The following is a 21,258-nucleotide window of genomic DNA, read 5'->3' on the forward strand; positions in this document are numbered from 1 at the left end:
CCCAACCTCCTTCCGCCCATCAATCTCCTTCACACCACACGCCCTTTCAGCCTTATCGCCAACAGAGCGTACAATTTCCTGCACAACTCACACACCCCGTATTTCCTGATGTTGTTGCGGTGACCGAGCCTGTCCGAAGTGACACCCCCCAGGTCTGTCTTAGCATTATCCATCTGGCAGTGCTGTATGCTTACCTCTTCGAAATCCTCACAACCCCTTCTGCCTATCAATCTGCTTCACAGTACGCAACCTTTCAGCATTATCGCCAGCAGAGCGTACAAATTCCTGCACAACTCACACACCCCGTATCTCCTGGTGTTGCTGCGGTGACTGAGCCTGTCCGAAGTGACATCCCCGAGGTCTGTCTTAGCATAATCCATCTGGCAGCGCTATCTATTCATCTCTCCGACACAGCAATCACGTCATATTTCTGGACCTGAATTAGTTGCAAGAGCACCAGAGGTTGTTGTGACGCCCATTGTGATTGACCCCTACGAAGATGCCGGTTCCCTTCGTCTCAAAGCCAGAATTGAAGGGAGTCGCATGGAAGAATGTTTCAAGCAGAGCCGCGAAGCGTTCGCTCGTAACGAGCGAGGGCTCGCTAAACAGCTTTCCCTGAGGGGTGAGGCGTGCAAAGCCAACATGGTGCGCTTAGATAAGGAAGCCAGCACGAAGATATTTCAAGGTATGAGACTGATGGACGGAGTGTGTAGGATTCGCCAACTTACCTCCAGCCTCATCTAGAGCATAATCAAGTTTGTTGTTGTTCTTATGAAACGCGCTGCTGTCCGACGCTTTTCCCAGAGACACAGGTCGAACACGATTGATCTCCACGGACTCTTTGTCTCAGAAGCCAAGGTGTACTTTGACGACGCTGTTCAAGGGGTTCGGGACCGTGGAGAATCGTTACTTCATGTGATCGTAGGTAAGACACCATCCATCGCACACTTAACTCCAGAAACAGGTTTCTCATTGATTGCAAAACCGCTCAGGAAAGGGGAATCACTCCGAAAATAACATCGCCAAGATCAAACCTGCAATCCAAGAATATGGGCAAAGGTATGTGCATCGCGAATATACCCCAATAAGTTGGTTCTCATCGTAGATGTCATGCAGTTTGGGTCTGGGCGTTGAAGTGGATCCTCTCAATAATGGCTGCCTTGTAGTGAGTCTTAGTCCCAGCTAACTTGAACGGCAATATTTCCGTTCCCCGTGTACCCACACACGTACGTGCTTTTTTGTGTGCTATACTTCCTCTTTTCATATTCGAGTGTGTACGATACTATGGGTGTTTTGGTGTAGTGTATAACGATGTAGTGGGTTGTAAGTACGGTAGTAGTGTGACTAGTCTCAATTTACTGATTCGTCCGGATCGGAACGGGACTAGGAGAGACTAATATATTAAAGGTTCGGCCACATCTTGTACAAATTCCTGTACGTACAAAAGAAAAGGAACCGCCTGTTGGTTCACTCCCCAAGGCAGACACGCTGGCTGGCCAGCACATATCATCCAATCTTCCGACGCCTACTCCGCACTGATGCAGCGAGTGCCCATTTTTCGTTCTCGAGCGTGCACCCTCTATATTTCACTGCAAAGCTTTCGTTCGTACGCGTCCAAAAGTGCCAATCCCTATCCTTATCCAACACAAACGAACCCTCAACCACACCAGATTTTTCATTTACCGCGAAGTGCAAACCAGGAGGATGTGAAACGGAGATGCACGTATCATCTTATACCACTGCCCTTGTACGACCTAACACAAAGCAGATTATGAACTTGTCCGAATTTACCACCCGGACTCGGCTGTCGCTCGTCATTATCCCTCCGAGGAGTCGCAGGCACGATTTCAAGCTATTTCTAGAGCGTACGACATACTTCGAGGAAAAGCATCTTCTTCTGGCGAACCGGTCGAAGCTACTCACAAAGTAGATCCGATACGATGGTCAGCTAGGTCGCGTCGTCCTCATTTCGACGATACAGCAAGTGATGAGCGGTGGAAGGAGAGAGTGATCATGGGTATTGTGTTGCTGGTAAGTGTTCTTACGACGGTTCTTACCCGAACTGATTCACGACGACCCATCATCAATTTTTTCTAGACTCTAGCAGCATTTGTCGCACAGAATAGTTGGACTCGCCAGCAGGCTATTGCAGAATTGTCAAGTCATAGACGGCCATCCCATCAAAGTAAAAAGTCAGGGAATGGCGATGGCGCTCTTGCTGCAGACCATGAAGATTGATGACTAAAAGGCGGCCTTAAATGCAGCCAGGGAGGTCACGGTCTTCGCGGCAGGCATTGACTATCGCACTATCCTCCGTTTCACCACTCTGATTAATGGCCATTGTCACGGTGTACGACGAGTGCCTCCTGCGCACATGTACTTATTGGTTGTCGACAGTCTATGCGTCGTGCCCAGTTGTACGATTTCAACCAGTCTGCCAACCCCGTTCAAACGTACAAAGACAGGGAAGGGTAGTACATTTGTTCCTTGGTATCTACTACGTACGCCAATCTTTTAATTAGGGTTGAGCAGATTGTCGGATGCCATAGGAACGAGGACAAATTGCAGGTCGCATAGAGGTCCTCGAAAAACATCTCAACCCTTGCGTGTCGATCGACCATAACGCACTGAACTTTCCAACATGGGCTCCTAGATCTAAACGACGTAAGTCTTGAATTCGTTTTACAACAGGTTTTATGACATCAATACCTATCATGACTATGTAGTATACAGTACTGTATACTTCTAGTTTATTACCATATTCCGTTGGTAATATTGCGTGCTCATCACAAGCCAACTGCACCAAGTACCCCCACACCACCTCGCAACAACATACGGAATGCTCCCATATCAAGAACGACCTGTCCCTTGTACATTTCACTACGCCGATTTTGTCTCTGCGGGATCCCGATTGTAGACGTCTTCGTAACACGAGGTCAAAGTGTGTGCTTTTCCGAGGATGATCATACATTGCTTCTTCAAATGCTGGAATGCAATGTACCATCAGCGGGAGAAGGCACTGCCTCATCTAACACCTCCACTAACGTAGGAGTCGGGGACAAACAACGGAAACTGTAAAGACGCGGTGCTCTGCTGTCCTGGGGGATATCGTACAAGATAAGGGAAATAGGTATAGTAAGAATAGCCGAGAGAGTCTGATTTTTGATGTTGGGGTTTTCTAGCTTGCGCTTGTGTCACTGGCTGGTTAATTAGCAACGCAACCAAGGCCGTATGCTGCCGTATGATGCGTGACGGTCACGGTTGTCTCCATACACAAAGGGATACTAGTATTGTTGTTGTCATGACTCATTGCTCTGTCCTGGAGCTCCACATAAATGATTGCGTTCTACCCATGTGTATGGTATCACTGTAAGGATTTCTGTGACTCAATAAAATACAAGGGAAGCCTTCTAAGTCGAGTCTTGGGGAAGCTCGGTGTCTTATCAAACGACAGCACTGGTCTCTTTGTGTATCTCTATACCAGGGGGTGCACCCAAAGCTATTGTGAAAGGTTAAAGAGTGGAATGTGAACCCTCCTTGATGCTTGCCTTCTTTTATTGCGCCATACAGTATGAACTGCCCAGACACAAGGCCCGCGGTCATGATCATCCTAGGTCCGAGACCAGCGAAAAGGCCGCGGAAACCAGCCTCACGAGCGAGTACTGCGAGTCGATGCGGCATGGAGCCCTTTGGTCCGTGTCCCTTGTTTATCTGACTCAGTAGGGTATCCGCTGGCTGCACGCCATCGTTCCAGACGTCAGATAATCTGGGTGAAGATACTTCCGAGTCGAGGCAGGTACTCACATGACTTAGAATGGCTGCTGCGAAACCTGCGATAATGCCGCTACCGAGCTGTATTGTGAATTTGCTGGTACCGGAAAGTGTGCGACGGGTCTCTTCGGACATTGATCGAAAAGCTATCTCGTGACAGAATTCATTCACCGTAAATTGCCCGATAGCGTAGGGTATCTGTCTGGACAGGACATTATTTATGTGAGATTTGTCAGTCATCATAGGCTCACTTGCAGAGAATCGGGACAAAGCCTGCGTAAAGCTCACGCATGCCACCTTCACGCGCCAGACGAGTGAAGCCTGTGACAAGTCCAGTTGCGTAAGTTCTGTCTGACACGAGACGGATCCGGGTGGCTTCTAAAGGTGTCAGGAAGATATCTGCAAAAAACCTAGGATGGAATGTAGGAAAATTAGAAGATTGTCAGTATATCACGACATACTCAGCAATACTGGCTGATCCAAGGTAGATTGCCGTTCGATACTTCACTGCCGCCTCCGGGTCACCTACAGACTCGACCGCTTTTTTCTTCCAGTACTCGTAACCAGCGAATTTTGCGCCTCCTTGTATAAGATAACCGAGTGCAGTTGGGCCGAAACCTGTGAGGAGAGCTCTGGGACCTTCTGTCGCGATAACATAACGCGTTCCGGTCAACATGTTCAGCTTCTTGTATGCGGGATCAATTTGAATTCGCGTCTTTACGACGTCGATAGCTGCACAAGTGAACGACGGGTCAAAAGATAAGCACAAAAGAAAACTAGACTAAAAACAATGCGCCTCACGCGTCATTGCACCGTGGGTGATCCTTCATCTGTATTAATGTGTGGTCTTTGTAGAATCGTTGGGGAGACTTACGTGGCGCATAATGCTCCTGACATGGATGTTTTCAGAATTGTGTATTAGTAGGAGATATAGTCCTTATCAGACACACCTGCGAGGAAGAAGGAAGAGTAATCTTTTGAGGTGAACTGGGGGATTGCGGTGGCCTGACGGGGTTTCATTGCTTTGCTCGTCATCATGCAGTGTCTAAGGAGGAGCAGGTAAGTAGTACTGGCCGCGTTTTATACTGCACAACCGCTCGGTGCAAGTCATACTCCCCGGTAACTGCGATGATGACGTCAACCATTTAGTAATTATAGTACCCTCGGTGTCTTCTTGTTCTCCGAGTCCGTGAATCGTGTCCTCCCTCTCGATCTCGCAATAGCTTAATTCTCGAGCACATTTCCCAAGCCTCCCGTAGCCAGACCTTGAAGAAGGAAGACAGTCGATCGTTCTCCTCACCATTATTGCGGTTTTAAAAACATGTTCAAGTTGGCTCTGTTGAATCCAAAAAAGTGTCTCGGGCCGAACTTGGCTCGCTTTTATCAAAACTAAGTGATAGTGATTTCTACCCAGCCTCCTCTCTAGATCTCATCATGGCGCCCGTCACACAGATCATGTACTTCAAGACCTCTTCATCCTACCACCAGAATCCCGCTCGGTTGATTTCTGAGCTTGCGATCAAAAGTTCAGCAGCCAAAATTAAAGGGCTGTCTAAGTGAATCACTAATGTCATCCTCGAAGCATGCTAGCTTATCGTTGATCGATTAAGGGCATACCTTGGTTTCGGAACCGAGGATCCAAGCAATGCATTCTGGGTCTTCGGTAAGTCAAGTTTGCGACATACAGTGATCCCACGGTCCTTTGTACACTACTACTCCACTGTACAATTTGATTTTCTCATTGCATTCTTTGTCGACTCCCTGCAAATCATATATCATCATGTTCAGAATACATCCTGCTATGCGATGGTACCAAAATTACAGTGCCCAAATTTATAAATCCATCCGAAGCTGCAAATTATACCTCTAGGGCAATATATTTGAATTTCTCGAGCATCAAAACCTCACCACTGCACTAAGTTTCACCCGTTCTACTTTATGTATGAACATTACAGATGGATTAGAAGCAGTGGAGATGATTTTAGTCAAAGTTTCATTGGTGAAACACGTTGTGATCCACGAGTAACTTCATTATACAGACTAAGCTTGGACACGAAGTGCCTTTTTGACTCAGTCTCACTCAACATCTCCCTTTTGCTGCCAGTATTCAACATATATCTTCAAAACACGCATATATTCTCTTAATATGGTTGGGAGGCCAAAATCATTGACGAAGAAGGCACAGGTCTTGCGTGAGGAGAAAGAAAAAGTCATGGCTCGTGCTGTGGCTATGTACCAAGCTGAACTCGCAAAACCAAGCTCAGAGAAGAAGCAGGGCCTTCGAAAGGTGTGCAGGGATGTTCAGAAGGCATACCTCAAGGAAACGGGCCAAGTTGTCAGTTTAAATCATAATACTCTGGCAAATCTCGCCAAGGGAGGGGTTCGGCTTAGCGAATTCAATAGCTCCACGAAAAGCTGGCTCACACCCACAGAAACAGACAAAGTTATCGAATATGTTGTGGAAATGGCTCGACGTGGCTTTCCACTTAGCCACAAGCATCTCAAGGAGCATGTTGATGAAATCTGTCGAGCCCGACTTGGAGATGCCTTCCCGCAGTCTGGAGTGGGAAAAAACTGGACTCAGTGCTTCGTCGAGAAGCACTCTGATCACCTACGAGCTTACCGAGCACATTCACTTGATACTGCTCGTGGCCGTGCCGTGAACCCGACAACTAACAAGGCATGGTTCGAAATGTTGAAGGATGTCCTGGAGAGTGGTGACGACAACAAACCAATGGCACCAGAGTGTATTTGGGGGTGTCGATGAGACTGGAATTCAACCAGGAGGAGGAAGCACCCAAGAACGAGCACTTGGTAGTGCTGGAACGCAGGTTCAGTATCAGCAGCGAAACGGCAATCGTGAAAACATTACTGTGTTAGTCACAATTTGCGCAGATGGAAGTACAATTGCACCTGCGGTGATTTTCAAGGGAAAGGCATATCAGTCCAAGTGGAACGAAAATAATCCACTCAAAGCATCGTGAGTTGGCATGCATTATGTTGTGCTCTTAATCACTCATATAACACTGTTCTTTATAGTATTGGTTATTCAAAGAAGGGTTGGACTGACGGCGAGATTGGTGCACTCTGGATCAAACAATTCGATGAGCAGACATGTGACAAAGCTAATGGTCATACTCGCCTACTTCTCGTTGATGGGCACAATTCTCACTACACTTGCGCATTCCTGGAGTATGCTCGGCAGCACCGAATTCACGTCCTCTGCTATCCTGCACACAGTACCCACATCTACCAGGGCCTAGATGTGGCAGTATTTGGTGTCCTTAAGCAGTGTTGGTCAGAAGAACGAGACAAATGGGAGCGCGAGAAAGGAGAGAAAGTGACGAAAAGCAACTTCCTTGCAATCTATGGTGCTGCCCACATTCGTGCACTCACATCAGAAACCATTAAATCTGCATTCCGAAAAACCAGTGTATGGCCTTTCAATCCTAAAGTCGTCACAGATGAGATGTTAGCTCCTGCTCGCGAATCATCTAACCAGGGCCACCTTCCAATCACTCCTGAATCTCCTGTTCGAGCCATAATACAGCTGCTCAGAGACCTGCAACCAAGGGCGGAAACTCGTAATTGTGATATTCAACTTGGTACAATTGCTGAAGAAGATGGTAGTATTAACGACGAGACAACTCCAGGTAATCCTCACTGTTTGCATTTCAAAGATCAGATCAATAATTTATCAAACAGCAGACGAGAATACTTACGAGAACGCTAGTCCTTTTCAGACTGGTGATAGAACCATTCCAAATGTCTTCACACGACTCGAGGAAACATCTGCACGATTCCTTATATCATCATCTCCCATCAAATCAAGTTCAAGGTTGCCTACCATGCCACTAGCAATAGTCCTCACCCATTAAATGTGCGAGATTTCACTGTAACATATCTTCAAAGTCAACACGGGAGAAAAAAACTCGAGGAGACAGTCAAAAAACTCACCAAGCAGGTCACAACGCTCAAAGAGCATGTAAGCGCCCTTCAAGCGACTGTAATTCTCCAGGGACGCTACTGTGATCGAGTTCGCCGTCATCTCGAGACACAAGAGAAGAAAGGCTGCCGAGAGGGTGACAATGTCAAGTTGAATGGAGATGGTATGCCAAGGCTACTTACCAGTGACGAGGTCTTCGAGCAAGTCCTGGTATACCAGGAGCGTCAACAGGCAAAAGCGGCCGAGAAGGAAACAAGGAAAGCAGCACGGATGGTACGAACTCGAGAGATGGAGTTGTGGATGCAAGAGGATGAGGCAAGAAAAAACCAAAACAAAGCCAAAACAGAGCAGTGGAAGGTAGCTGTTAAAGAGTGGGAGGTAGAACAACGGCTAGCAAAGCAAGAGAAACGAAAACCACAGTGGAAGAAGCCTGTCCGAGGACCACTCGAGAAGCCTTGTCCTAAGCCAAAGAATCCAAGGAGAAATGGTGGAAATATTGATGAGGAGGATGGGCAAGATCAAGGAGAGTTCATTGACATTCACGAAGGGTCGATTTGCGATGACAGCGAGTATGAGGATGACGACGAGTACGACGAGCGGTGAAATGTGACATTTGTCACACGCTGTAACATGGTTGTCACATCAACTGTACAAACGAATCAGGAAGGCGAGAAAATGACTCGTTCAACCAAGTGAGGTGCTGCCAACTAAGCAGGGCCCCAGATGTTTTAAAAACTTGGTATATAGTAGATCAAACCCTGCTCTGTCAGATGTACCAGATCAATTTTTGTATATTAAAGATTTCATTTTTTTACACTCGTTTTTTTCATTTCACCGTCCAAAGGAGCGGTTGATCACTGTACTAAGTCCAATCGCGTTGAACTACTGGCAGAGTGGACTTCCAAATCTGCACATGACACATATCACCAGACAGACACTTTCAAGGCTACACAAGCAGCTGCTCGACAAGTCTTTGCGAGTAGACCTATCCAGACATTTGCCGGATTCTCCAACACTAGTCGGATTTTTTCTGCTCCAGTGACAGAATTTGTCACTTTCTCTCTCAAGAGGGGTGTCAGCATGAACGCGTTTCAGCCCCTCATCAAACGGCTTCAGGCCAAGCTTCAAGGATCGCCCAAGTTCTACGGTTCGAGCTGGGCGCCTGTCATTGATAAGCCTAACGTAGTTCAAGGCGTGTTAGGATGGGAGAGTGTGCAGGTAATTCTGACATTGGTTCCTCCGGTTCACCTGCCCATTGGTCATAGGCACACTGGAATGCTGTTAGCTCAGGTCCGCTTAAGGAGATCATCGATGAAGTGAAGAAGGTTGCTGACCTTTGGCTTGTCCACGCCGTACTGACGCAATACAAAGTGCCAACTTGATGATGTACGAAACTTTGTTGTTGTTGTAATGGGAAGGTATTCTGAAGTCACGAAATTTGTACAGTCTTGGTCCTTGGATATCCCCGAGGGTTCCTCTGTTTTCGATATGCACTAGCAAAAAGTTAGCCGTGTGCCTGCAGTAACGGCCACTCGTGTCACTACCTTGAATATTTAAAGTCCTGTATTATTAGTTGTTTGGTTGATTACTTTGCTCGGCAAGGCTTCTTTCACCTAATGGATCATCGATGTCATTCATCAATCATGAATTTTCGGTTATCTTTCTAAATTCTATGCGACGTCAACCGCAGTACTAGTGTCTCAGATTTATTATGCATGTTGCTTATACCGTCTCCAGTGTCCACGTAGCATGTATGGCACAAGTGACTTATAAGTCGTGAGACTTGCAAACATCGCAAGTTGCAACTGGAACACACTGGCATCGATTCCCCCATATCGGACCGTGACACCCTCCAAGCACACCATCGGGTGATGTTTTTGAGCTTGACTCCTCGCTGTCCAAGACACACGCGCAGTCGTGAGCGCACAGCGGTCTCGCCGACTCCCGTGTTAGGGTCCCCCACCAAAACACGTTGAACAAAAGCCGAAGCCACAGATTTCGATGTCCGAGACAAGAATGACGACGAGATAATATGTATGTTGCCCCCCTTCACTGTTTCATTCGTAGACTCACTTGGCCCTTCGGCAGCGGCCAAGGCTAGATGGAATTTGCTGCTTATGACCACTTCACCACCTTAAACATCGCTTGAAAGGTGATGGCAGTGCTGATTATCCCGAGTTCGTTTTTATATGCCGCACTGATCCTGTTAGCCTTAAGCTCCATCACTGCAAGCGGATGCAGACTATACAAGGAACGAAAAATATTAATCGATTCAGAGGCATAAAAGAGTGCATCGAGCGCCATGGTGTCTCAATGTCAGGGGCCTGATGCCACAGGCACACAATAAACTATCCGCTCGATCAGTTTCGAAATATACAGCGGAGGAAGTTATCGTGCATTGATAGCGATGTGATACGCGGTCAATAAACGCCCATTCCACTTGGTCGCTGATCATCTCTACTATGTCGAAGAGGTAAAACTCTTACGCCCTAATGTTGAGGTGCCTTCTCCGCGCAGTCTCACGCGACATCTAAAAATGTCAAACTTCACTTTTCGGTGAGAAGTATTGTGAGGCTCGCACTATCACTAGTCGCTGCTGATCTCGTTGTAGAAACATCTTAGTTCAGTCCACCTTGTCATCGACAGATGATTAGCTTGCTTACTCGTACTTTGGCATTGTCATCGTCTGGTATCAATCGACTTTGATTGATTAGTTTGAACGTATTTCCGTACCTATATTCTCGTTTCAACTGTTCTGCACATTATACACTTGGCCACCAGCAGGTGACACGTATCACCTGCCACGGATTGACCCACGAGTTGATCCGCACCTGCGGTGTTCTGACCCGGGTGGGTACGGGTAGACCTCTAATATTTTGGTACTTGCGGGTTGGGTGCGATAACTGCGGTTTATAATTCGGGTCGACAAATGTCATACCAGGTTTATACCCTACTCTCATCATGGCGCCCGTCACAAAGATCATGTACTTTAAGACCACTGCGTCCTACCTCCAGGATCCCTCGCGGTTGATTGCTGAGCTTACGACCGCAAGTTCAGCAGACATAGCGCCAATTGAAGGGCTTTCTAAAGTGAATCCTGAAGTCATCTCCGAAGCATGCTAGCTTATCGTTGATCGATTAAGGGCATACATTGGTTTCGAGACTGAAGATCCAAGCAATGCATTCTGGGTCTTCGGTAGGTCAAGTTTGCGACATACTAGTTCAAATCGGTGTTGAACTACTGGCAGAGTGGGTCTCCATGGATGCCGCATTCCACATATCGTCAGACAAGACACTTTCAAGGCTACACAAGCAATTTCTCAACAAATTTTTGCGAGCACACCTACCAGTGTGTTTGTCAACTTTTCCGACACTAGTCGGATATTTTCCGCTCCAGTGACAGAATTTGTCACTTTCACTCTCAAAGAGGGTGTCAGTATGGACGCGCTTCAGCCCCTCGTCGCACAGCTTGAGGAAAAACTTCAAGGAACACCCAAGTTCTACGGCTCAAGCTGGGCGTCTGTCAATGATAAGCCCAACGTAGTTTACGGCGTGTTAGGATGGGAGAGTGTGCAGGTAATTCTAACACTAGTTCCTCCGATTCACCTACTTATCACAGTCACAGGCACACTGGGATGCTGTAACCTCAGGTCCCCTCAAAGACATCATCGATGAAGTGAAGAAGATTGCTGACCTTTGGCTTGTCCACGCCATACTGACGCAATCCAATGCGTGAACTTGATGATCGTAGTACGAACCAAATTTTGTGTTGTTATATAGGAAGTTGTCAAATATGTACAGTCTTGGATATCCCCGAGGAACATTCTAGCAAACGTTGCTCTGTTTTGATATGCAGTGTTTTGCAAGTTACCCGTGTGCCCATAACCCACCCTTCACTTCACTTGATCGGATTCGACTCTGACATGTCAGGCTGGCACTGGTAAGTGTGCTTTTCATCAATTCGAATGCAAACCGGATTTACCTCGGCACTGCCTTGACTATTATCCAGACTCCGTGGATCCCCTGTCGTATGGAGTGGCAGCTGGTGGTAAATTGACGCCGATACTGGATCATGAAGTCATTGTGCATTTGATTGGACCGCAAGCACGGCCTCACCACGTTGTCTATCGACAATCTTACGCTATGGTTACTCTCGTTACATCGCGTTGGATGCTGAGCTTTGTTCCCACTGACAGAGGAGTTAGACAATTATTTACCGTTTCAGGACGAGGTAGGCCGCTTCAGCTAAACAGAGATGCGACCTAGAGGCGAGATGAGTCACCGCCTGCTGCGCCTGCATGCAACCGCGCGGCGAAATCGCACTAATAGCCAAGGCAGGCTTGCAAATGCGACTAACGGCTGTGATGCAGTGTGAGTTTTAAGCCTGTTGAGGTGAAGCTAGAAACCCTTTCGTCTACCTCAAGCAGCCGCGGGTGCTTAAGAATGATGGCGCTTTAATATGATTTATGAGGAGATAAATGCATGTTTGGTGAGAGTGCGTCGTGGTGTGTGGCGAGCACGCACAGTCCACGAGTTGCTTATTTGACCTTGTGTGATCCTCGCCGCGGATGGAATAAAGGTGGTTACACTAGAACTTCAACTCCGCCCAAACGAATACGTACCGTTCACCTCCCTCATATCCACTGTCGCCTTCGTTGCGCACTTCTCCTAACTATGTCCTGTCCATCTCATTCCCAACAACGCGTTGGGGTTTCAATAGTACGTATTCTCCCACTTTCTACGTCAAGCGCCCGTCGAAACAACCATCTTTTTTTGTTTAGGACCTTTCACGCAGCTCGTCAAGCAGGTTCTAACTATCAAAAATAAAAATGCACAACCAGTAGCATTCAAAGTTAAGACTACAGCGCCGAAGGTGAGCTGATATAGAGGAAGATATTTCAGTAACTTATGAATTGCGTAGTTGTACTGCGTACGACCAAACTCTGGTAGGATAGAGCCTGGTGAAAGTGTCGATGTCTCCGGTATGTGCCTCGTGTTTAGTTCCAATTGCGACTTCGCTTACATCTTCAACAGTAATGCTACAACCGATGAAAGACGAAACCACCTTTGTCGTCCAAGTGCAAGGACAAGTTCCTAATTCAAAGTATCCCTCATCACACCCGAAAAGGAGACCAGAGATTTACAGGAATTCGTAAGTCTTTCTTTGTGCACACGTATTCTCATCTTTATATTTGTCCACAGTGGAATGCGCAAGCAGGCGCTGAGACGAGTGGAAAGTTTACCAACAAAAACTCCGTGTTGTATACCTCCTCCTGAAGGACAAACTGTTGAAGAGGAGGATGAGGGGACATGTGGAGCCCCCTATGCCTTCCCGCCCTATTGCAGAGCACCTGGTGGAACCGTCTGTGAGTGCTTCGACTACCTGGGAGCAATTCGAATTACTGAATACGATTGCACCATCTGCAGAACTACACAACTCTCCAAGATCCGGAAGCCACGCCTTACTCCACCTATGCCAGAATTCTCTTATGATGACGCAGTTCAAGCTGCACAGCTCGTGCAACCTCAGCGCTCTGCCACGCCGCCTGCACCAGAAGCGAGAAGTGAACAGTTCTCAAGAGGCTGGTTCTTATCGGGAGGAATTCGATTTCCAGAGATCTACCAGTGGCGGAGTCGGCGTTGTCAACGTAACGTACTTTCGGTCGTCACCACCCCCCTCTCCTCCAGCGACTTCGGCTGCCCTCTATTAACAAAGAATTGGAAGCGAAGTATATCGCAGCTCAAGATGAGATACAGCGGCTTCGGGATCTTCTTGCGGCTGTGCCAGACCCTAGCTCTTTGGCGCCAGAGTCCATCGCACCTACCTCCATCGCTCCCTCGGACTTCCGGAGGAGACATACATCAGCGCTCTCAGACGATGGAGAGACGTACGCAGGATCTGACGTCGGCACCATGGTGGAGCATGATAGTGTTATCCACCAAGAAGGCGTTCCACTACAGGTGGTTGTTATTATTGCGCTTGGCGTTTTTTATCACAACGTATCTATTTTTCTAAGTAGCCGAGCAGGAACGTGCTTTCCGTGCTCCTTTCATCCCCTTCCTTCGTCGATCCCTTCGGGCTCGTTGAAGCATTTCGCGCTGCACATGCCACGCATCATATACAATATGTTCTCTCCGTTGGTGATATGAAAGGGGTATTTGGGAGTGTTGCCGCAATTCCTCATGACTTTTTCGCATTTATTACCGAGTTACATAGTACGTTAGCATTTTTTCCTTGTCGTGTTTGCTTAGTGTTATCATTCTGTGCATCGCTATATATGATCCGATTTGAATAACACGACTATGGACGTGGTTCAACATTGAGGAGCTGGTCTTGCTGCGGTTTGGAGGAAAGGAATCGGGCGACAAACCTCGAGGCCTGTACCGTAATAGTGTGTTATGTACCCAGCGTTCTATGACGACACAAATAGACTCGTAACTATTTGCGCGATGGAGTGTCGTACTCAGGCCGAGAACACGATCGAGCTTTGTGTCTCGATCTCCGAATGACATCATTGAGTACGCATGCACACGGACCTCCTTGAACCGGTCCACTCCGGAGCGCCCCGGGCCGAAAATTGGTTGTGCCTCACTAAATTAATGCCTCACTGATAAATGCCTCACTGCGTGTTCGGATGACGTGACTTCTAATACACAACCCACCACCATGAACACTTACCCTCAAAAACAATCTAAGAAACCTATCTTTTTCACTGCAGCAATTACTGCTGCGGTCCTCTTTTTCGGCTACAACCTGGCTCTTCAAGCATCCGAGGTCGCAATCGTCCAAAAGGTGTGTTGTTAATGGTTCTCCACTATCATGGCTGACAAAAAGCGGCAGGCGATCGTGGTACTAAAGGGCGACTCCCCAGTCACTGGCACCATCACATTTGAGCAGTCCTCAGCAGATGGGCCAGTCAAAAGTCTCAGGAGAAATCGAGAACCTCGACCCTTCTTCTCTGCGTGGCTTCCATATCCAGTGAGTATCGATGCTTCGCGAAGTAGGTCAAGTATCAAATTTTGATATCAATAGCTCTCTGGGAGACCTCAGCGATGGTTGTATGTCTACAGGGTCGCACTTCAATCCATACGACAAAACCCACGGTGCTCCCTCAGACTCTGTCAGGCATGTTGGCGACCTTGGGAATATCAAGAGCGACGAATATGGCACAGCCACCTATTTCCTTCAAGGACAGTTTCATTTCCTTGAATGGCCCCACGAGCATACTTGGGTAGCTAGATATACAGATTGCACCGTGGCTCAATAGTATGAAACTCATTTCCGTTTGCCAGACGGGCTGTCGTCGTTCATGCGGTATGGTACCTTTTCATGTTGGACGTGGCTCCTTACTAATACACCGTGTAGGGCGTCGATGATTTGGGACAAGGCAGTAATGAAGAGTCTCTCAAGACTGGAAATGCAGGGGGACGAGCTGCCTGTGGTGTCATCGGTTTGTCTTCTAATAATCTTTCACGACAACCTGATGTTAATCAAGAGTCGCTATAGGACTCGTGTAAATCATCTGAGTATTGGAGCATGCCGCGTTGTCTTGCACTTATCACTTGCATCATATGTTGCCCATATTTTTCGGTCTCTGACAATCTATATGTCTTTACCTGAGCTGCGTGAGAGCTCAATAAGATGGTAAAGTGCGGATCGATACACCCACCAGTACCCGCGGAGTTCAGTAAGAATCGAGAGCCTTGTGATCATCTTCTAGAACGACCGCGTCTCCATTGGCGGCACTAGCCCGGCCATCTGATTTGCGCTGTGTCTGCTCCTGATACGGAGATTCAGTCTAGTCAGCTGAACAAGCCGTTTCAAAACAAATAGTTTCCTGGTTTCTAACGGGTATCCAAGTAAGTTGAACTTGTTATTCAATAACATCTTGAGCTTCATCTGCGTTTCAGTTATGTCCAATCCACCTTTGTTTCGTGACCCATGGGCGAAGAGGGAAGCATGGCGAAAATCCCCTGTGTTCACGAACCATGCCATGATTTCTAGCGTGTTTCCAGGGCTTGGAATAACACTAGTAGCGTTTACCGCGTATGTGATAGTTGATAATTTCTACTCCAAAACGCAACCAAGGCAGAAGCGCTGAGTTGGTTCAGGTGATGCTGGTAAGTGACAGCAGGAAGTTGTCTGTGTGTGCATTGCCGTTTAACTCCCCGATAGAAAGGAATTTACTGTTGCTCTTCGCATCTTATCATTTGGTTGAGTCCGCGCTCAGTATACCACATGACACACAACGTCGCATTTTCGCGCCATTGTCACGGTCATTGCCACACAGCATGCGGGCCGATCTGCCGATTCGTGACCCCTGTTGGACTTGCTTCTATAAGCAAGGGCGAGAGTTACTCCTGAGCAAAATACCGTCCCAAAAGCATCAGGTTGAGCGTTGAGCCATTCACATTACTGGTTGGACTTTCCTGATGGTGCCATTTTTCTTCACTTGCTAGGACTCAGCCCCACTGCTTCGTGGAAGTGGTATCCTCGTTCGACGATAACTGATTCGCCTGGTTTAAAACATTACAGCACCACATCCTCTATTCCCCATCTCTGTGGTAGTTCCTCGAGTGAGATCAGCTATACTTGCTAATCGCCACCAGAAACCAGTACAGGTCGTTCTTGTTCATCTTAAAATGCGTTTGCTTTTTAAATGGACAGGAGCCGACCGTGTACTATTTATGTCCCAATGTATGGGAACATGCCAATGGCCTGCACACTACACGGATCATCTCCTGTGGATTACTTATCAGAGCGCAAGGAGTATCGCAAGTAAGGTGACAGTCACAGCCTTTTGATTCAGAATCCATCGTTTTTGCGATGTCAGCCCACCTCATCGTCAACATGCCCCGATCCAACACTTCTCGATAGCTACAGCTTTTGGCTAGTGAATGGAAGAATCCTGAGGTAGTCCCTCATGACGAATAGAATAGGCTCGTTCTAAAATTGAGAGCAGGAGAACTATGTATCGTTAGGTACATGTACTAGGTGGGCGTAGTAAAATAAGTATCCTCACCTCAGTCTTAGTTGGAAAGACTGAGCAACAACTATATCATACGGAGAGACTATTAAAACGAGTTAAGACGGAGAACGAAAGGAAACGTGTATCGATAAGTGATTATGTAAGTATGTTGTGTCTGATATTGTAAAATAGAGACGTCCCCGACACCCACTTAAGTTAGTGGGGAGAGGTAAGTTATCGTTCTGTATAAAATAAACGTCCCGAGGCTATCTAGTATCATCCTTTTTGGTTTGGATTATTGAGTGCAAAAATACGAGTGCGTTCTGCTTTCCTCGGTCTGTTGATGCTCGATTGCAAGAGCGCGTATTCATTTCAATTCGGGACACTCGACGTAAACCAACTGCTTCAAATGACACTTGTGAGTTCTCCTTTCTCAGTACATTCTGCGATTCTTCGACTCACGGAGATCGATCAATCAGCCGTCACCTTAGACCTCTTATACTAGGATTCGTGCCACATTTCAACTGCTCCGCTGTGTGTACGACATCGCCAGTATTCCAATTGTCGAAGGCAGTAATTAGTGTCGGTACACGTCTCACCATCCTTTGTCAGTTTAATCCAAGTTCTCCACCTAGACGCAACAACTGCGCTGCTACCACCTCTCGCCACGCCGAAGGGTCTGGAATGCAGAACATGATGGATTGTTTCTTTTCTCCCGCTGATCCTTCGCACGTGAGTATCTTTTTCGGCAATCCTCGAATGCTATCTCCTCAGTATGTAATTACATGTTAATGTCCTTAATTGCCGTTGCGCAGAAACTCCTGCACAAGCTGTCCAGCACCTGAGACGTAAGGAGCATACGGCACCTTCCTCGCCTCCGCCGCCAAATACTCTGCCATTTCGACGGTATCCACAAGTGCTGACTGCCCCTTGTCTTCTGTTTCACCCGTTCGTTATTGACGACATGTTGCCACCACGGCGCACTGCTTGTTTGTTTCTGATACCGCTGTGTTACTGCTCGATGTCACGCCTTTTTTTGTTTCCATTCATGTCCGTTGAGAGTATGTTACTCTATGTAGGACAGTTCTATCTAGTCTAGGGGCCCCTTGCCCCTCTGCCCCTCCGATGTCACGCCTTCAACGTAGCTGACTGCCCTTCAAGTTTTATCCATGGCTGGTCGCCAGTTCAAATGCTATACAAATATGTCGGGAACTGGCGCAGCCGAGCGCCGTTACGATACAATATGTAAATAACTTTCTCATCGGTTCACGGGTTCACTGATGCCAGACACCGGAATGGTCAGACTGACTCGGATAACATGAACAGGGAGACACCGGAAAAATGATAACATAAACAGGGTATAGTATCAGAAACCGATCGTGAATCTGCAAAGATTTTCTAATATTAATGTCACGGTTAGGCACAGAACTTTGGTCTTGAACCGTCTCCAAGCATTCAAATAGCCATCTGTGGAGGAATATATGCTCCATCGCGCCCCGTTTTCCATTTTTACCTGCAACACCTAACTGATCCTGATGTCATCTACCTCGAATTACACCACTCTCATCTTCGATATTGGTGATGTTTTATTCTCCTGGTCCCTGCAGACCAAAACCTCCATATCCCCAAACGTTCTACGTAAAATTCTTTCCTCTCCTACATGGATTGACTACGAAAGGGGGAGGATTTCCCAGGCTGAGTGCTATGCTAGGGTCGGCGGCGAATTCTCTGTAGACCCCACAGAGGTTGGTCGTGCGTTCCAAGATGCTCGTGACTCTCTGCAGTCCAACGAAGAGCTCATATCGGTCATTCGACACCTCAAAGCACGCTCGGACGGGATGCTACATGTCTTTGCCATGTCAAATATTTCTGCGCCTGACTATGAATTTCTTCGTACCAAGCCTGTTGATTGGTCGTTGTTCGACGGCATCTTCACCTCCGCCGGCGTGGGCGAGCGGAAGCCTAACCTCGGCTTCTACAATGCAGTGATTTCGAGCACAGGGGCTGACCCCTCCCGCACTATTTTTGTGGACGATAAAATGGAGAATGTCCTCTCCGCGCGTTCGCTTGGAATGCATGGTATTGTTTTCGACGATCACCGTAAAGTCGTCCGCGCGCTTTACAACCTACTTGGAGATCCTGTCGAAAGGGGCAGACAATACTTGACCGTGAATGCGAAGAAACTCCTATCCGTAACTGACAACGGCAATTTGTTACGGGAGAACTTCTCTCAGCTTCTCATACTGGAGGCGACTGATAACCGGTATGAGGATTACCTTTCTTTCCCAGCACTTATTGAACAGCATGTCAGGAATCTCGTCAACTTGACTGATACACACCGGATGTGGAATTTCTTCCAGGGTATGTACCAAATGTTTGCCACCATTATTTAGCGGCTGATTTAGTATCAGGAAAACCATTGCTTACTACTGAAGAATATCCCTTTGACTTGGATACCACGTCCCTTGGATTTACCGTAATGGGCGGCCTTGAGGACGTAGCACATTCTGTCATGGATGACATGCTTGACTATATTGACGACGATGGGATCATTCAGGTACGTGCATTCAGCCATTCTTTTCCATACATTAGCTGACTCCCAGTAATTACAGACATACTTTGACCACCGCCGACGTCAGTTTGATCCAGTCGTGTGTGTCAACGCACTCACATTGTTCTATTCTTACGGACGTGGCCATCAGCTGGATCGCACCCTTCACCGGATACGCGAGGTGCTCCTGCATAGAGCTTATCTCGATGGTTCGCGATATTACGTGACCCCGGAGTCCTTCCTTTATTTCCTTGGTCGGCTACTTGAAATCAGCAACGACATCTCCTTAGCGGCCTATATAAAGCCACTACTGATCGAACGCATTCAGGAGCGCATTGGGGCCGATGGTGACGCTGTGGCGCTCTCCATGCGCCTCCGGCTTTGTGCCTACCTTGGACTACGCAACGACGTCGATCTTCATACTTTGCTTCCTCTGCAATGTGAAGATGGAGGCTGGGAAATTGGGTGGATCTATAGATACGGGTCCTCCGGTATTAGAATTGGAAATCGCGGTCTTACCACATCCCTGGCCATGAAGCCATAGAAACCTTCCTTCCCCTTCTGCAGGACCCCTCGTCAAGCAGGTTTATACCACCGCACAATCTCCTGAGCGCTTTTCGCAACACAAGAGCGACTCTTCGACCACTTCCAGCTCTATTGCAGCGAGCTAATCTGCCAGTAGCACTAGGCAACACCCGTAAATCGTTCCATTGGTTCTAAGACGATTGAAGAAATAATGACAACTGTAGATGAGGCGGGGTTCTGACGATAGATTTTACGCCGTGGTTCCCGGCGCTCTTTGCTTTTTCTCACTGTACAATATTTGCGACACTTTTAAAAAACGAATATATACTAGTACTACGGTTACCGTGCCTTTCTGTGACATTTGCTGTCCTTGAGCGGAATCCTATGCACTTACGGCAATTCTAGACCTTGATTGTAAAGTATAGACCCCTCGTATCATCATAGCATAGCTGTTCCATGTTGGAGAGTAGAGGCCACTAGAGGTGTAGGCAAGGCAGCAGTGATGTTTGGCGGTATTTAGTATGGCAAGCCGGACACACGTGCTCAATTATTGAGCAAGTATGGCAACATCACCTTGCTCCACAATAAGTAGTACCAGACACCAGAAAGTGTAAGCTCCTTTCTTACCTGAGTTCCCATAATCAACATAAATACTGTCCGAGATAATCAAGCTTGAGCTTTGATTATCACTGCCTTTTGGCCTAACGGTCTGGGCGTAACTGTTAAGGGACGACAGTCTTAACTACTTACAGAAAGGTCTGAATGATAATGTGATATCGCCACTGCCGCAGCAAGTAGACTCGTGACCAGCCCGTCTATGAGGCAAGCCGTCATAGACGGGCTGGTCACCAGTCTACGCAGCAAGTCCCCGACTCCTATTGGCTCGCATTTCTCCCTCGTCATTTACAAACACTCCGTACTCCATAGTCTATTCTAGTTACAACCCATACCAACTCGTTCATTCCGCATTCAATAGCCTATTCTAGTTTCGACCCATTCAACTCCAGAAAATACCTTGCTTCACGGACCTGGCGTTTGTCAATGGATATTTGCAACAGCAACTTGTGCTCACTGTCTCATGATACTGTTCATCCATGGTATGTCCACCTCGTTGCAGTCGATGATCTTGTTCTTTTTCCCCAGGCATGTTTCACCAACAACACGTTGCCAGTGACGTGATCGAAGTTCGCTCTATTCCGCGAATCAAACTGTTGGGTGCAGGGAACACTGCTGGATGTTCGCGAAAGAACGTGTATCCAAGCGCCGGGGCTCTGGCAGGCATCTCCGCAATGAGATTGTACGTTTTGCGGATTCGTCCAGTAGAAGACCACATGAAAAGGGAAATGCAGGCGTTCGTTCCGTAGAGCAGCCCTCGCACGACGCATAGACCCTTCATAATGCATAATGCTTGAACCGCTCGCCGTCAAAGCTTTTTTTAAATCCTTGTTCATTGTCCGTGTGGCCGAAACCCTATGTTAGACAATACATACTATAAC

At 47.4% G+C, this 21,258-nt stretch overlaps 9 protein-coding genes across 9 annotated transcripts; 8 read left to right on the forward strand and 1 right to left on the reverse strand.

Annotated features, from left to right (window-relative positions):
• Positions 1 to 507: 507 nt before the first annotated feature.
• DFJ58DRAFT_652269 (uncharacterized protein) lies at positions 508 to 1,186 on the forward strand (the record flags this gene model as incomplete). The annotated part of the gene is made up of 4 exons (XM_041381671.1): positions 508 to 707; positions 813 to 925; positions 993 to 1,059; positions 1,117 to 1,186. Coding segments are annotated over 4 exons (450 nt in total), but the record flags the coding sequence as incomplete, so codon positions are not given.
• A 233-nt stretch (positions 1,187 to 1,419) lies between these two features.
• Positions 1,420 to 2,425, forward strand: DFJ58DRAFT_441368 (uncharacterized protein). The gene is made up of 3 exons (XM_041380426.1): positions 1,420 to 1,719; positions 1,769 to 2,031; positions 2,098 to 2,425. Exons 1-3 carry the CDS (start codon positions 1,539 to 1,541, stop codon positions 2,236 to 2,238), a joined length of 585 nt encoding a protein of 194 aa, XP_041249623.1. The 5' UTR covers positions 1,420 to 1,538; the 3' UTR covers positions 2,239 to 2,425.
• An 851-nt stretch (positions 2,426 to 3,276) lies between these two features.
• DFJ58DRAFT_762001 (mitochondrial carrier) lies at positions 3,277 to 4,888 on the reverse strand. The gene is made up of 8 exons (XM_041388514.1): positions 4,722 to 4,888; positions 4,646 to 4,661; positions 4,573 to 4,595; positions 4,233 to 4,503; positions 4,023 to 4,181; positions 3,805 to 3,973; positions 3,549 to 3,735; positions 3,277 to 3,499 (listed from the first exon to the last, which is right to left on the reverse strand). Exons 1-8 carry the CDS (start codon positions 4,807 to 4,809, stop codon positions 3,444 to 3,446), a joined length of 969 nt encoding a protein of 322 aa, XP_041249624.1. The 5' UTR covers positions 4,810 to 4,888; the 3' UTR covers positions 3,277 to 3,443.
• Positions 4,889 to 8,794: 3,906 nt separating this feature from the next.
• DFJ58DRAFT_762012 (uncharacterized protein) lies at positions 8,795 to 9,245 on the forward strand (the record flags this gene model as incomplete). Its single annotated transcript, XM_041388515.1, has 2 exons — positions 8,795 to 8,995; positions 9,052 to 9,245. 2 exons carry the CDS (start codon positions 8,798 to 8,800, stop codon positions 9,097 to 9,099), a joined length of 246 nt encoding a protein of 81 aa, XP_041249625.1. The 3' UTR covers positions 9,100 to 9,245.
• Positions 9,246 to 10,627: 1,382 nt separating this feature from the next.
• On the forward strand, positions 10,628 to 11,591 carry DFJ58DRAFT_762013 (uncharacterized protein). Its single transcript, XM_041388516.1, has 4 exons — positions 10,628 to 10,807; positions 10,841 to 10,947; positions 11,005 to 11,293; positions 11,343 to 11,591. The coding sequence occupies exons 1-4, from the start codon at positions 10,679 to 10,681 to the stop codon at positions 11,451 to 11,453; spliced, it is 636 nt and encodes a 211-aa protein (XP_041249626.1). The 5' UTR covers positions 10,628 to 10,678; the 3' UTR covers positions 11,454 to 11,591.
• A 710-nt stretch (positions 11,592 to 12,301) lies between these two features.
• Positions 12,302 to 13,733, forward strand: DFJ58DRAFT_762017 (uncharacterized protein; the record flags this gene model as incomplete). Its single annotated transcript, XM_041388517.1, has 8 exons — positions 12,302 to 12,440; positions 12,499 to 12,590; positions 12,639 to 12,699; positions 12,823 to 12,873; positions 12,944 to 13,083; positions 13,173 to 13,235; positions 13,273 to 13,365; positions 13,406 to 13,733. Coding segments are annotated over exons 1-8 (877 nt in total), but the record flags the coding sequence as incomplete, so codon positions are not given.
• A 613-nt stretch (positions 13,734 to 14,346) lies between these two features.
• On the forward strand, positions 14,347 to 15,338 carry DFJ58DRAFT_762018 (superoxide dismutase; the record flags this gene model as incomplete). The annotated part of the gene is made up of 7 exons (XM_041388518.1): positions 14,347 to 14,510; positions 14,559 to 14,633; positions 14,659 to 14,696; positions 14,751 to 14,912; positions 15,011 to 15,032; positions 15,084 to 15,168; positions 15,225 to 15,338. Coding segments are annotated over exons 1-6 (508 nt in total), but the record flags the coding sequence as incomplete, so codon positions are not given.
• A 292-nt stretch (positions 15,339 to 15,630) lies between these two features.
• Positions 15,631 to 15,819, forward strand: DFJ58DRAFT_651940 (NADH dehydrogenase 1 beta subcomplex subunit 3; the record flags this gene model as incomplete). The annotated part of the gene is made up of 1 exon (XM_041381648.1): positions 15,631 to 15,819. The coding sequence occupies one exon, from the start codon at positions 15,631 to 15,633 to the stop codon at positions 15,817 to 15,819; it is 189 nt and encodes a 62-aa protein (XP_041249629.1).
• A 2,402-nt stretch (positions 15,820 to 18,221) lies between these two features.
• DFJ58DRAFT_888013 (HAD-like domain-containing protein) lies at positions 18,222 to 19,880 on the forward strand (the record flags this gene model as incomplete). The annotated part of the gene is made up of 3 exons (XM_041394684.1): positions 18,222 to 19,047; positions 19,098 to 19,243; positions 19,299 to 19,880. The coding sequence occupies 3 exons, from the start codon at positions 18,222 to 18,224 to the stop codon at positions 19,779 to 19,781; spliced, it is 1,455 nt and encodes a 484-aa protein (XP_041249630.1). The 3' UTR covers positions 19,782 to 19,880.
• Positions 19,881 to 21,258: the final 1,378 nt, after the last annotated feature.

This window comes from Suillus subalutaceus, assembly GCF_016647625.1.
Source record: "Suillus subalutaceus strain FC151 chromosome Unknown DFJ58scaffold_7, whole genome shotgun sequence".
NCBI classification, from domain to species: Eukaryota; Fungi; Basidiomycota; class Agaricomycetes; order Boletales; family Suillaceae; genus Suillus; species Suillus subalutaceus.

Excerpts from the sequence above, each read along its gene's own strand:
- DFJ58DRAFT_762001 (XM_041388514.1), bottom strand. The coding sequence starts at position 4,809 with ATGATGACGAGCAAAGCAATGAAACCCCGTCAGGCCACCGCAATCCCC. Across the intron at positions 3,736-3,804 it reads CAGCAGCCATTCTAAGTCAT|CCAGCGGATACCCTACTGAG; the intron begins GTGAGTACCTGC and ends GATGGCGTGCAG. Across the intron at positions 3,500-3,548 it reads GTATGGCGCAATAAAAGAAG|CTTTGGGTGCACCCCCTGGT; the intron begins GCAAGCATCAAG and ends CTTTCACAATAG.
- DFJ58DRAFT_441368 (XM_041380426.1), top strand. The coding sequence starts at position 1,539 with ATGCAGCGAGTGCCCATTTTTCGTTCTCGAGCGTGCACCCTCTATATT. Across the intron at positions 1,720-1,768 it reads GGAGGATGTGAAACGGAGAT|ATTATGAACTTGTCCGAATT; the intron begins GCACGTATCATC and ends AACACAAAGCAG. Across the intron at positions 2,032-2,097 it reads TCATGGGTATTGTGTTGCTG|ACTCTAGCAGCATTTGTCGC; the intron begins GTAAGTGTTCTT and ends AATTTTTTCTAG.
- DFJ58DRAFT_762013 (XM_041388516.1), top strand. The coding sequence starts at position 10,679 with ATGGCGCCCGTCACAAAGATCATGTACTTTAAGACCACTGCGTCCTAC. Across the intron at positions 10,808-10,840 it reads CAATTGAAGGGCTTTCTAAA|CTTATCGTTGATCGATTAAG; the intron begins GTGAATCCTGAA and ends GAAGCATGCTAG. Across the intron at positions 11,294-11,342 it reads TAGGATGGGAGAGTGTGCAG|GCACACTGGGATGCTGTAAC; the intron begins GTAATTCTAACA and ends TCACAGTCACAG.